Source organism: Salvia hispanica, chromosome 3 (genome assembly GCF_029641045.1).
Source record: "Salvia hispanica isolate PSC_SH4W2 chromosome 3, Shi_PSC_v1, whole genome shotgun sequence".
NCBI lineage: Eukaryota > Viridiplantae > Streptophyta > Magnoliopsida > Lamiales > Lamiaceae > Salvia > Salvia hispanica.
Window position 1 is genome coordinate 5471451 of NC_142694.1, and position 14561 is coordinate 5486011.

At 35.8% G+C, this 14561-nt stretch overlaps 3 protein-coding genes across 4 annotated transcripts; all 3 read left to right on the top strand.

Annotated features, from left to right (window-relative positions):
• Positions 1-617: 617 nt before the first annotated feature.
• Positions 618-2516, top strand: LOC125211758 (UDP-glycosyltransferase 88B1-like). 2 transcript variants are annotated; one of them, XM_089066904.1, is made up of 2 exons: positions 621-2251; positions 2306-2516. In XM_089066904.1, the coding sequence occupies exons 1-2, from the start codon at positions 986-988 to the stop codon at positions 2402-2404; spliced, it is 1365 nt and encodes a 454-aa protein (XP_088923030.1). In that variant the 5' UTR covers positions 621-985; the 3' UTR covers positions 2405-2516. The 2 variants fall into 2 exon arrangements, with proteins under 2 accessions (XP_047967635.2, XP_088923030.1); XM_048111678.2 differs by having other exon boundaries at positions 618-2516.
• Positions 2517-3598: 1082 nt separating this feature from the next.
• On the top strand, positions 3599-8294 carry LOC125210618 (glutaminyl-peptide cyclotransferase-like). The gene is made up of 11 exons (XM_048110157.2): positions 3599-4041; positions 4630-4686; positions 5364-5399; positions 5646-5710; positions 6037-6100; positions 6979-7096; positions 7428-7525; positions 7616-7686; positions 7786-7813; positions 7907-7961; positions 8042-8294. The coding sequence occupies exons 1-11, from the start codon at positions 3763-3765 to the stop codon at positions 8161-8163; spliced, it is 993 nt and encodes a 330-aa protein (XP_047966114.1). The 5' UTR covers positions 3599-3762; the 3' UTR covers positions 8164-8294.
• A 2804-nt stretch (positions 8295-11098) lies between these two features.
• LOC125216193 (beta-carotene hydroxylase 2, chloroplastic-like) lies at positions 11099-13654 on the top strand. The gene is made up of 7 exons (XM_048117850.2): positions 11099-11569; positions 11852-11911; positions 12049-12120; positions 12460-12594; positions 12962-13087; positions 13204-13260; positions 13360-13654. Exons 1-7 carry the CDS (start codon positions 11183-11185, stop codon positions 13432-13434), a joined length of 912 nt encoding a protein of 303 aa, XP_047973807.2. The 5' UTR covers positions 11099-11182; the 3' UTR covers positions 13435-13654.
• The last annotated feature ends 907 nt before the right edge of the window (positions 13655-14561 follow it).

Below are 14561 nucleotides of genomic sequence, written 5' to 3' on the forward strand. Positions count from 1 at the left end.
ATTCCACTAACTTTTTCCACTTACTTTTCTTCACATTTTTTAAAATTCTGTGCCAAGTCAAATTTGGATAATATTTCGTGGACGAAGGGAGTAAAATTTTATAGATGGTGAATGGAAACTATTAATTCTTTAATGGTAAGCGAAATTTATTTTGAATTTTATGACTAAGTCCTATATCAAGACTGACACTATAAAGTTACTCATGAATAAATGGTACTAGTACATAGTTGACCGACTTTGATTTTAAGATATTTGACTTTATGAAGAGAATTGAATAGAGAAGGTAATAGAACATGAGTCTATTTTTATAATAATAATAATTCTATAATAGAATGATGTATTTATTGGCGAAGGGAGTCGTATATAGTAGCATGGGGTTTGGTTTGTTTGCTTCTCCAGATAAGCCACAAAAAACTGATTGGTTGATATTATACGAAAGAGAAATGTGGAAATTGTTACTGGTGTTCAAACTTCCACAATAATTTATGATGGGGGATGAGCAGTCCACATCCTATTTAGTACTGTACTTAGTCATTACTTATGGAGTAGTAAATATATTTTGATTCTCGCACAGCATATTATGGTCAAATAACTTTTCTCTCCTACTCCTTTTGTTCTACAATTTGTGTCTTATTTTTCTTTTTTGGTATTTTCGTCATTATAATCTATATAACACACTTCTCAGATTCGACTCATGTTGATCGATGGCTTTCCACATGAAGTTTTCTCCACCCGATATTTATCGATACTTCTGATAAAGTCTTGGATGATAATCCCAAGAAGACTAAGGGAGTTTATGGGATAATATATTCATGCATCAATACAGGTTTGGACAATAATCACATACGGAGTACTATTAATTACTACTATATCAATTAGGAATGCTTTTCTCCGTCAATTAGTGTACCTCCTATAGTTTGCCTGCTTGAACTATTTATTCGATACTTTCCTCTCTCCACAATTATATAAAGACTAATGAAGATAGATGAGAAGGAGACATCAAGAAATTAAGATGACAATAATCCTCTACCCATCCCCAGGAATGGGCCACCTCGTAGCCATGGTGGAGCTCGGCAAATTCATCCTCCACCACCACCCCTCCCTCTCCATCACCGTCCTCATCTCCCCTCCCTCCTTCAACACCGGCTCCACCATGGACTACGTCCACCACATCTCCGCCACCGTCCCCTCCATCTCCTTCCACCACCTTCCCACCGTCTCCCTCGACCTCCTCTCCTTCCCTTCCATGGAGGCCGTCATCTTCGAGCTCATCCGCCTCAGCAACCCCCACGTCCGCTCCGCCCTCGCCTCCCTCCCCGCCTCCGCCTTCATCATCGACTTCTTCTGCACCATCTCCCTCCCCATCGCCGCAGAATTCCATATCCCCACCTATTTCTTCGTCACCTCCGGTGCCTGCATCGTCGCCTTCTTTACATACCTCCCCGTCATCCATAACTCCACCACTGAAAGCTTAAAAGACATGAACCGGCTTCTGCATATCCCCGGCCTCCCTCCCATCCCGTCTTCAGACATGATGAGGCCCATGCTCGACCGGACATGGTCGGAGTATCAAAACTTCCTTAATTTCTCTAATGAGATACCAAACTCGGCTGGTTTGATCGTCAATACATTTGAAAGCTTAGAACCTAAGCCTCTTCAAGCAATCCGGGAAGGGAAATGCAACCCTGGCGGAACCACTCCTCCGGTTTTCTGCGTGGGACCACTCTTGAACACTGAGAACCAGCGCGAAGAGTACAATGAGGTCGAGTGTATGAGATGGCTGGACAAGCAGCCTAGTAAGAGTGTAGTTTATATATGTTTTGGGAGTTTAGGATTGTTATCAGCGGCTCAGTTGAGGGAGCTTGCGGTGGGGCTGGAGAGGTGCGGGAAGAGGTTTTTATGGGTGGTGAGATCGCCGCCGACGGAGGATAAGAGCAGGCGGTTTCTGAAGCCACCGGAGCCGGATTTGGAGGAGCTGCTGCCGGAGGGGTTCGTGGAGCGGACGGGGGATAGGGGGATGGTGGTGAAGTCGTGGGCCCCGCAGGTGGCGGTGCTGGGGCACGCGGCGGTGGGGGGATTCGTGACGCACTGCGGGTGGAACTCGATACTGGAGGCGGTGTGCGCGGGGGTGCCGATGGCGGCGTGGCCGATGTACGCGGAGCAGCACTTCAATAGGGTGGTGTTGGTGGAGGACATGAAGGTGGCTGTGAGGGTGGTGGAGGACGAGGAGGGGTTCGTGTCTGCGGAGGAGGTGGAGAGGCGGGTGGTGGAGCTGATGGAGGGGGCGGAGGAGGTGAGGAGGGAGGTGGAGAAGAAGAGCGTGGAGGCGAGGGAAGCCATGGCCAAAGGGGGATCTTCGATTGCGGCGCTCGGGAAGATGGTGGATTTGTTGACCTCTGCTTAGTGTTCTTACTTCTTAGGTTGATATCTTACTCGTTTAGTTTTGTCTTTTTCAACTCAATAATTGGAAAATGTTTTATGCAACCTCAGAAATAAATTTTTTGTTTCAGCAATAATTAATCTCTGTCACAACAATCTGAGAAGAGGCAGTAGCTCAATTTTAAAAAAATCAAGAACTAAATAATAGCTCAGGTGGGGAGTCTAAAACCAGAAAGAATAGAAGGCTTCTTCAGAGACCGGTATAAGCCGAGGGCTATTAAATAGCGGTATATAAGACGAGGGCTATTAAATACCGGTATATGCCGGTATAAGAAAATTACGTTAAGTCCGATATTCCAGTATAATTCCCTACCCTTGAGGTCTCTCTACTGATACTCCAAGAACGACGTTGGAATCTGTAGTTGACTTTCCGGTATTTCAGTATAATTCCCTATCCCTAGGTTGGAGGTCTCTCTACTGAGACTTCAAGAACGACGTTGGCACCTCTAGTGGAAATAATATTAATTGAGAGGGGTCCACATTATTGTAATGGTATAAGTTGTTAAAAATAATGGTATAAGTTGTAAATAAAATGATATGTAGAGATAATATGTTGTTTGATTTTTTCAAAATTAGAAAGTTCATACTTTCAAAGAACGGACGAAAAAAAAAATAGTTTATGCTCTTTTGGAGCAAAGGGAGTATATAAAAATTGAACAAGGTTACAAGAGAAATCAAAATAAATAGAAATGGCCAACGGCTTATAGCGTAGTGTAGTTGGCAGCGCGTTGTGATGACCTAAGGCCTCGGGTTCAAGTACACCCATGGTCAAAAAAAAAAAAAAATCAAATGGAATTTCCACCTTCTTACCTTTCAAAATAAGTATTTAATCCCAAAGGTAAACACCATCCAGCTCTCCAATATTTACCACTTCAAAAAGTCAGGCCCAACCCTTTTTAACAGATTCATGAGTATGTATTGGCTACGAGAATCAAGCCCATTTTATCTAGTTAGCAAGTCGAATATTAATAAGTACTCCCAACCAAATACACGCATGAAATAGAAAATCTCTTTTTTCACAATCACACCTACTATCCTGTACAAATAAGGCAAAAAGAACCGAATTGAAAAAGTAAAATGAGGCCAATTCTGATTATGAATTTATGATTATCAATGTACAATTAAAAAAGATATAAAGGCTGGAATCTAATTTTCGAAGTATACTTGCATTAATGAAAAAACTGTTAATAAAGTTAAGAGGGGCAAAAGCGGAAGCCAAACTCCCATCTTTCTCGAGTCAAACCTGTTGACGAACTGATCCCGACGCCGGAGCACCTCTCCTCCTCTCAACTCGCCGCCGCCGATGACTTCTTCTCTCCTGCTATGGCAAATAAATCTCTGAGGAAGAAATCGGAAAAGCGTCCAGCAAATCCCAGCCCGACTAATCTCACCACCAGTCCCTCCCGGCCTTCTGCCCGGTCGTTTGCCAAATATAAGATGGCCGTTTTGCTGATTTCAGCTGTTGCTTTTGCGTTTGCTCTGATTTTTCTCTGCATTTCGTCGAACATGGGTAGCGTCGTCGGTGTGGAGCCGAGTATTGATCGGATTTACGACGTTACAGTTGTGAATGAGTTTCCTCACGATCCAAATGCCTTCACTCAGGTTTGCTCCGTTTAATCTAGGTTTTTTTTTTATGAATTTTCACGATCGGTTTTGTTTAATTGTTCAACGGAGTGCTCGTTGAAAAGGATCCATCAGTTATTTAATCGTTGCCAAGGTTAATTGTGAACCTAACTGAGGTGGTACCGATACCGCTTACTGAATGTATGTACATTTTCTGCTCTAATTTTATTGATCCTCTTTTTTCTTCCTGATCACTATGGTTGTTGCTGATGTGTATGCGTGTCTTCGTCATTTGTGATCGAGTTCGAGTCCCCTGTTTTTTATTGGTTTGAATAATTCTGTAATCACTGATTCACTGGTACTATCTTAAATTCCTTCTTGGTTTGGATTAGAGGTAACAATAAAAGAACAAATATTTGCATTATTTTTTGTTTCCATATTCATGAAATTGTGTTCAAAGAGTAACTATATTGACTTTCGAGTGGAATAAAATATGTACTCTTCTGTTTATGGTGTTTAGAGTGATCGATTTTAAATGTTTTGAGTCATTGTAGCATGGTCTTCCATTCTGTTAGTGAAATGTTCAACATTATTGCTCTATTCAGCAATAACAGCTTTGGTGTTCAGGGGCTCTTGTACGCAGGGAATGATGCTCTTTTTGAATCTACTGGGCTCTATGGACATGTGAGTATGCTCTTCCTCTGTCTTTCCATGTTTCACTTGCGATAAATTTAAGATATAAGTTATATATTTTCAAGTCACTATGTATTTTCCAGTGTAGCATAATTTGAGACATACCTGTGATGGATAGCTATCTAGAACAAGTGCCGGTATTGTTATCGAAGAATGTTTGTTAAACAAATGCACTTCCACACTGAGGTGTTTTTTGCTAGATAGAGATATTGGCTTTAAAATGTGAAAATTACCTATTAACCTGCATGTGACCATGTCGGTATAATATACCTGAAGGAATGATAGCTATATTTGATGAGTATGGTTGTCGTATTGTCAGATCAGTGATCTTATGTCTCATAGATACAGTAACTAGCCAAGCTGGCTTCATTAGAGCCTCTGGATTATATATTACACAACTTTTTTCTGTAACCTAAATATAGCAATGGAATCGTAACTTGCATAGCCTAGCAATCCCTTTTTTTTTAAATTTATAATGGATGATCATTGGTCCGATGCTTCGGGCGAGACCAATTCCCAGGGTGTGAGTCGTGTGACCGGTCGTGTGAGATATCTTCTCTCTTATTCTTATTTAAAGTTAAATGCACATTTTATTTGTATGAGCTAGTCTCATAGATGAAGAGCTTCTCCAAAGTCCTAACTTCACATTTTCTTATGTTAAATGGCAGTCATCAGTTCGGAAAGTTGCTATTCGGACAGGGAAGGTATGAAAGTAATGATCACCTACTGATCCATAATGTCTTGCTATTCTTTGTTTTGCTTGGAATAACTGAGTTATTGTTTCCTGGATGTTTTCTTCTATAACATCAAAAAGATTTGTAAATGTTTACCAATTTCTGATAATTTAAAAACATGTTTTATTGGAAGAGAAGAACCTTCTTTATGGAATTTCCAAGCATTAAGGAACATCTGAATTGTTTACCTCATATATCAATAACTACTGTTTTCAGGTTGAGGCTATCCATAAGATGGACTACTCTTACTTTGGGGAGGGTTTGACCCTTCTTGATGACAGGTTTGTGTGGATAATATGTGTTGGTTATGTTTTCAAATTATGATTTTATTTTCACAGGATGAAAATCTTAAAAAGTACTAGTATAACTTTTATTTGAAGTAATTAAGTAAACGATGTCTAAACTGGAGAAGCTTTCTGAATGTTCTGCTCCTATTTAATAAAGTAAAACTGCTCTCACCTTCTGCAGTATTTTCTTTTTCTATCTCATGCGTAACCAGTTCCTTTTAAGATATGGTGATTAAAACCACTTTAAGCTGAATGTTGCTTTAATTTAAGAGTTAGTGTTATGGTATATTCTAATGGTATTGTATCATGTACCTTTGTAGGTTGTTTCAAGTCAATTGGATGACAAAAACTGGTTTCATATATGACAGAAATAACTTGAGTAAAGTTTGTGCTCCACTTTTTAACTCCTTTTAAAGTCATTTCTTCTCTGTATAATGCTTGTGCAATAATTATATTTTAGTAGTAGCATATTTCTGTCACTATTTACCAAAAAGTGTTCTCTAGCGCATCTTTCAACTTCAAGTATCTGATTTTTTGTTCATCATTTCTCTGAATTCCTGCATATTATCTACAACAAAGTTCTTGTATGTACCCCATAGATATATTAGAAATGGTACTTTTTTAGTTACATGTGAAACTATAATATGGACTTTAAGCTAAAGAAATCAATTCTGCTCCAAAGGCCAAAGCTGCATTGGTTGTTAGAGATATTATTCCACCTGTCTGATAAACAATCAGACACCGAACCCTGTAACTGCAACAATATTTTGAGTAATTTGGAAGGGAAAATAAAGGTTATGGGTAGCCTGTTCCATTTGTTCCTTGCTGTAAGAATTCAATAAGAAATGTCATATTTCTACCATTCAACCTTTCCTTCTGATATTAACCACTTTAGTCAGCATTGATAAGTTTAAATGTAAAAGCATTATGTTTTTTTTTTACTTAGGTTTAATGGTGTAGTCAAGACAACAACGTAAAATACTGTTATAGATTTCTATTTCAGACTTCTATATCTTGACATCAGTGATACTGCAATAGAATCTTTATATTCTGTTCAATCCTTATAGCAACCAATTGGGTTGGGTAATTGCACTTAGAACAGGAGAAAGAAAAGATGTGACCACTATCTGAATTGGTGAAGTTAGCAAGCTTTTATTTGCTTTGCATCTGAATGTGGGCTCTCGATTTAGATACATACTGTGATAAGCATTGTTTGTTAATCATTACTGGTTTGGGTCTCTGAATTCTGGCATCCACTGCAGGTTAGCACGTTTATTAATCGAATGAAAGATGGTTGGGGGTTGGCAGCTGATGGACAAGTTCTATTTGGAAGTGATGGAACATCAACATTGTATCAGATTGACCCTCAGACAATGTTAGGTTTGCATCATCTGAGTTGCTACTTTTATATCTGGTCCTTTGAGGCATTCATTGCCAGCTTTCTCTTTCTGAACTCTTCCTAGTCCTACCATCCATTCTCAATATGTGAACTGATCCTTTAAGTGTTTCTCATCCTATTCTACCTTAGTTCAAACCAAATGGGGGTCTTCTAAATTTTACTATTGGAGTATGACGAGGAAGTAATGGGGTGTTGATCTATCATATGTCAAAAGACATTGTTTATATTACCTGTCAAGTCTTCTCCCCACAAATTCAGTTGGTGTTTTGTATGTCATCTTCATTCGTAACATAGTTGGTTTGGATGATGCAGTTATTAGAAATCATACTGTCAAGTATAAAGGCGATGAAGTACATAACCTGAATGAACTAGAGTATGTTGCTGGTGAAATATGGGCAAATGTTTGGCAGGTATGTTAATAAGCCTCTGATTCTATCATCGAGTATTTCTTATCTTTCCCTCTTACCTTGGCATTGATAATACACAGTTCATTCTGCTAGACTAACTGCATAGCAAGAATCTCAGGAAAAACTGGTCTTGTCTTGGGATGGATATACCTTCCAAAATTGAGGTTTGGCCTTCTCTCCATGTTTTATATTCATCAGTCAAATATACCTCTTCTTCCCCAATAATCAACTCCGTGTTGCACAACTGTCCGAATCTATTACAGGGAAGAGCTAATCGCGTCTGGAAACACGGTAGGTTCTTTTTCTTCCTTCTCCCTGAACTAATATCGAGATATTTAGTTTTAGGATAATCATTTTGTAAAAATATATTGATCCATTTTTCAGGGAATTGATGTATTGAATGGTATCGCCTGGGATCAGGCGCAGAACCGGATTTTTAGTGAGTCCTCCAACCATTTTTATATTTATGCAGACAAACAAGATAGCCTAAAATGTTAATCTGGTGTTTGTCTTTGACAGTAACTGGGAAGTTATGGCCCAAGCTGTACGAGATAAAGCTGCAACGGTTCAAGAAGCCGTTCAATGGCGACATCAAGAGGCTCTGCATGCCGCCTGCAGCCCATTTTGAAAGAAGACCTTAGGCTTCCTACAGCTCTGCAAATTCATGTCAAATTTATCTTTGATAAACAAGAGAATAAGTATTGATATATAACAAAATTTACTATCCATGCAACTTACTAGTATATTAATAAAACATGAATTAAATCAAGAATTTTCTGTTTAAGAAATTAATAGTACTCCTAAATAGTGCAATTGTGAATAAATACGCATGTGATACATCACCATTGGTTGGTCATTTATTAGTATTTCTATTTATATTATATTATAATCTATAATATCTTTGTTAATACAAATAGTGGATATGATTTTTATAATGACAAACAAATAAAAGAAAATGGAGCTGATATTGTTGCATTTGGGCATCGTATTTATGTAAGCCAGTGTTGTAGAAATCAAATGCAGTGATACATTTAAGTTTTTCTATTGAAAAAAATTACTCCATTTAAGTCTTTTACTCTTGTTACTTATACATAGTTTTCTGATTGTGACATTTTAAATAAAGTTTTTTGGAATTTTACTCTCTTTTTTCTTGACATTTTAATATAAGTGTAAAAGATTAAGAGAATGAATTAAAAAATTAAGTTGGGGCAACATGAGTAGTTACAAAGTATGTGTTGGTTATTGTTACATACAGATTGTACTAGTGTTTATGATATACTAGTATAAAAAACTGACGTGACAAGTTCGTAATATAAATTTAAATTTTAAGATGGATTTATGAGCATTATTCTTAAATGCATATTGCATTGCAATCTTATAAAGGAGGGCCTACCTTTTTTCAATAATATGTCATTTACGTCATTACATGTGACAATTGATTTGGTGGAATCTGTCTCTGTGTGCACAATATATTAATTTTGACATGAATTCAAATTTTTAACCTTAAATAAGTTTGAGTAAATATAAATTTCGAATATCAACATATCGGAAGAAAATCCAATTTCACATGTATTTAAAATGTATTATAAAAGGTTATTTACTATTTATCTATTTTTTCACCTCCAAGATCGTTTTAATATCTAAAGACTAAACATAAAACAAGTGAATCAAATTATTCAACTATATTGATATGGATGTTAATGATTGTTCAATACAAAACCTTGATGGTTAATTGAAATTATTTTTCCCCTATTGAAGAAGAAGAAGAAGAATAATAATAATAATAATAATAATAATAATAATAATAATTATTATTATTATTATTATTATTGCTATTATTATTAATAGTAATCCTAGGAAAATTGTCTGAAGAGAGTTTTAAGATGAACATGTGTGTTGATAGGGATGTCAATCGGGTCGGCCCATCGGGTTTCAGGCCAGCCCTATCGGGTTGCGGGTTAGTTGGGTTGTGATTTCTTTCGGGTTATAAAAGTTCAACCCTAACCCTAAAAGCTCGTGTTTCGGGCTAGTCCAGCGGGTTAATCGGGTTGCTACCGATAGGATTAACATGCGATCAATCCCATAAATAATGATGAAAATTAGTTATATTCATTAAATGTAAAATATTTAATAATGATAAATTTGAGATATATGATTAAACTCAATCATAAACATTATCAAATACTAATATTTGAGATATTTCGTAAAATTTTAATGTATATTTTAGAAATTTAAATAATTTTTTAGTGAATTTAAAGTTTTTAAGTTTATATATCAATTATTATATTAATAAAAATTCAATATATAATTTATATATTTAATATAAAATTGAAAGTTACTTTTTTTAGTTATCTATAATTATAAAATCAATCAATGAAGTGTCGAATTAGGAGTAAAAATTGGAATTATAAAAATTTTATCGGGTTTTCGGGCCAGCCCATCGAGTTTTCAGGTGTTGCGGGTTAATCGGGTGCGAGCTAGTCGGGTTGTGATTTCTTTCGAGTTACAAAAGTTCAACCCTAACCCTATAAATTTGGCGGGCTATTCGGATTAGCCCACGGGTTGCGGGCTACATTGACATCCCTATGTGTTGATAACGCTTTCATTATCCCGTCATAAATTTTATTATTTTATAGGGATTTACTTTTTAGAATTAGTCTAAATAGATTTTAAAATGTAATAACTCTTTCTTAGATGAAATGAAATTTTGAGATATCTTAAGATTTTTTTATTATTTATATTTTATTTGTATCATTAAAAATACTTAATAATTTATATAATCGATCATAATAAATAAATACTGCTCCATCATTCATAGATGATATTATGTGCCACAGTTTTAGCATATGGAATATATTCAATCAAATATGAAGTATAAATTTTTTTTATTATTAAATTTGACTTTTAAAGTTGTTGTCTACCCTGCGACAACTCTACCACAATAGTTTCAGATTTGAGTTCACGTTCATTTTTATCCACCGTCTATTGTTAGTGACGGCCACTGCACCACGTTGATTTCCGACGCAATGACCCTTTCAAATTTCAATGTGTCTAGCTATACAAATTCTATTTTTAGATATCCCATTATTCTTATTTGTGTCTTTGTGCATTTTGAATCATTTCGAGCTAATCCAAACAGGCGCTAATTTATGAGCCAGCGCAATTACGTTTGTCATCATAATCCTTTTTCGCGTCACCACCAACCTCAAATGCAGCATGTAATTTTCGCCACTCCAACTATAATTTTTGGAAGCATGTACATTTACAAATATTTTAGATATTTCAAATTGTCGTCTTCTACTTTCAAATTCTCTATACTTTTAATATTATCTCTATAATACTTGTATATATTTTAGAATACAAGTAAACGTTTTGTAATATCTTAATTCATTTTTTCTTTCTAATTTAGCCACTCTTATTATTTTATATTCACAATAATCGTGTCCTGTTTTTTTTTTTCCTAAAAAATGATCTTATTGTTTTGATTAAAATAGAAATTTATTTCCAGCGCATACCGCCCTGGTCACTATATAAATCAGAAAACTAAGTCCACGATACTCACATGGAGTATAAAGTTTAAACAAAACTCTCTCAAAATAAAAAATAAATAAAAACTGCAACCGTCGTCGAAATTCGCCGGCGATACAGAAACCGTGGTCCATGTCGGCCGGAACCGCCGTCCCCGTCTCCTCTTTAGCACTCTTCCAATTCAAACGCTCGTCATTTCTCGCTCCAAAATCGACCTCACTAGCCGCATCACCTTCACCGCTTCCCCCCTCTGTTTCCAGGAAGAAACCTAATTTGACGGTACGCTTCCTGCTGAAGAATGAGAAATTGACGGAATTGGCGATCCGAGATGCGCCGGAGAATCAAAGCGGAGGAGATGCGGAGGAGGAACGCATCGCCTCGGCAGCGCGATTGACGGAGAAGCTAGCGAGGAAGGAATCGGAGCGGTCTACTTATTTGATCGCGGCGCTTATGTCGAGCTTAGGGATCACATCCATGGCCGCCGCTGCCGTTTACTCCAGATTCTCTTGGCAAATGGAGGTAAACTTTTTTCTACCCCTGTTTTATCTCACTAGTAAAACTTCAAATTCTCAGTGAAAATTTAATTAAATAATTACTACCTCGCAGTAAATCAATTAATTTATCCACCGATCATCCTTAATCATGCTTTATTAATTAATTATAATTCGATTAGAATGGAGTTTGCGTCTTTATTTAATCTCAGTAAGAATATTATTTCGCCTAATAAAGATTCTCCAAAACTTAATGATAGCAATTAAGGGATGTGTTTGATGTTTGATTGTGGAATTATATATGGTGCAGGGTGGAGAGGTACCTTACGTAGAAATGTTTGGTACGTTTGCACTCGTTGTTGGCGCAGTTGTAAGTATTCCTATGATTCAACTATTTCCTATTTTTCATACATTTAATTTAGAAAGAAAATAATGATTTCACATTTATTTCGAATTTTTATAACGAGTTGGGACTTTCTTAATTGATGTTGGTGTATTTAATTTCAGGTGGGAATGGAAATGTGGGCAAGATGGGCGCACCGGGCTCTTTGGCACGATTCGTTGTGGCACATGCACGAGGTTGGTTTAATCATGATAAATTATATACTCCTTTCATTTCCTAAAAATTCTTCTTTTAAATATGTTGGCATGTCCATTAAAATTAGCTCACTTTCAGACTCTAGTGTATTTATATATCAATTTCTTTTTCTATATATATCATCCAACACTTTTTTTCATTCATAATATACAATCTTTTAATTATTATTAAGTAAAATGGCATAGTATACTAATGAATGTTATTAAAACTAGTAGTATCATACTTGATTAAGCTTATTTTTCGAGAATACTGAGAGTTATAAATTTTATTGAATCAAATATATCAGTATGTTAACAATATGTTTTGTTTTGCTATTGCAGTCACACCACAGGCCTAGAGAAGGCCCGTTCGAACTTAACGATGTTTTTGCTATAATAAATGCTGTTCCCGCCATTTCCCTTATGTATTATGGTTTCTTCAATAAGGGTCTCATTCCCGGCCTCTGTTTTGGTGCTGTGAGTTTTTTTCCCCCTTTAAATCTCTTCATTGCATGTATGTTTAATTCATACTAGTATATTCCAACATCTTGAAATATGCATTAGATTGGGTCTTTAACTAAATCAAACTACTGTAATTTATAATATAAAATACACTTTTCTTGATTCAAAGAAGATAACCGAGTCTCCAGCAAATAGAAGTCAAGCTCAACGCGGCCGCCTCCAATTATTATCTGATTATGTTAATTTTGATAGTCATCTCCACCTTTAAAATAAGATGCTTAATCATGTGCTACTTTTTTATATTAGCTAACGTGAAATTAATACTACTACTATAGTAGTATTAACGATGCGAATGAATGAGACGGCGTTTGATTGGGTGCAGGGTCTCGGCATTACTGTTTTTGGGATGGCCTACATGTTCGTCCACGATGGACTCGTCCACAAGAGATTCCCCGTGGGGCCCATTGCAGATGTACCCTATTTAAGAAAAATTGCCGCAGCTCATCAGGTAATATTATGTGCTTATTAAAAATCATTTAAATACGTTGCAGCTATATTTTTAATTTCTCCTTATTTAATATTTTAATAACTGTTAGTTTCATTCATTTTATTATCAATTTTCAGATACACCACTCGGACAAGTACGACGGAGTCCCATTTGGATTGTTCTTAGGACCAGAGGTTGTCCTATAACCTTAACTTTTTTTTGGTGGTTTTAAATGTAAAAAATAAACTTTTTTTATTTATTTTTGAACTGAATTATTGATTTATATTTTGCAGGAACTTGAGAAAGTTGGAGGTCTAGGGGAGTTGGATAAGGAAATTGGCAGAAGAATTAAATCGTCCAAGAAGTAGACAGTAGTGATGATGGAAATGGCAAGGTAAAATAAATAGAGACATGGTTTCTAAAATGAACACTTGTCTCAAGTATAGGAATAAAAGAAACTAAAAAAATTGAATTAATCCAGTGATATATGCCTAGTTACATGTCAATTTTCATTGTACAAGTTTAAAACAGTTTTTGTTTCTCGGCTTACATTTTTTATTGGAAGAATAAAACTTCAATTTTGTCCCATTACATTTTTTACAATGTATATATGTTTAAAATATTCGATGTTTCAATCTTAACTTAAAAATGTTCCTTCCAAAAATTTTCGTGTCAAATTGTCTCTGCAGTATTTAGCGCAATTTGGTCCAAAAACATTTAAGATAAAAGTAAAAATATCAATACCATTTGCATTTTGCAATAATAATGTCTTTAGGTGGCATTCGACTGACTTTTAGATGGTTTGGTCGATAAATATATAAAAATTAACGTAATGGTCAGCATCATAGATAGATTATTTGAATATCTTTTGGCAAATGTCAATCCCATCAAATTTTGCAATGTAAATAGTGTTCAACCTCCCAATATAATGCATGCTTGTCGACACTAGAACTAAAGCAAATGTGGAAACTCCTCATATAATTGGCCTAACAATGATTTATATGTGCCACCTTAGGCTGTACGTGTTAAATTATTGTCTATCGATTCCACACATCAACATAAAGTATGATATCCATATTTTAGTGAAAAGAAAAAGGAGTGGATCATCCACTTTACGACTATAGTTGTTGGGATAAGAAGCGAAGGATGTCTTATAAAGTTTTGTAAAGGGAAAGGTGGGATTCTAGAGTTTTTGGAAGATATTTGTGTTGACTTCGGATAAAATCTTTAAAAACATTATGAATGGAACAACTGCTTGTATGCTTAAATACTCAACTTCATTGATAGACCCCATAATATATATTCGGGGCGAATTCATTGGTCGAAATAGTTTGCAACTTAGAAGTGAATGAATACATGAAGGAAGAATTGGGGTACGTCTTTTTTTTATTTTAGAAAAAAATAATACTAATATAATCTCACAATATTAATATAATAGTCCCGAAACAATGTTATAATATGATATTTTCTTCAAAATACGTGTAGATTGAGGATG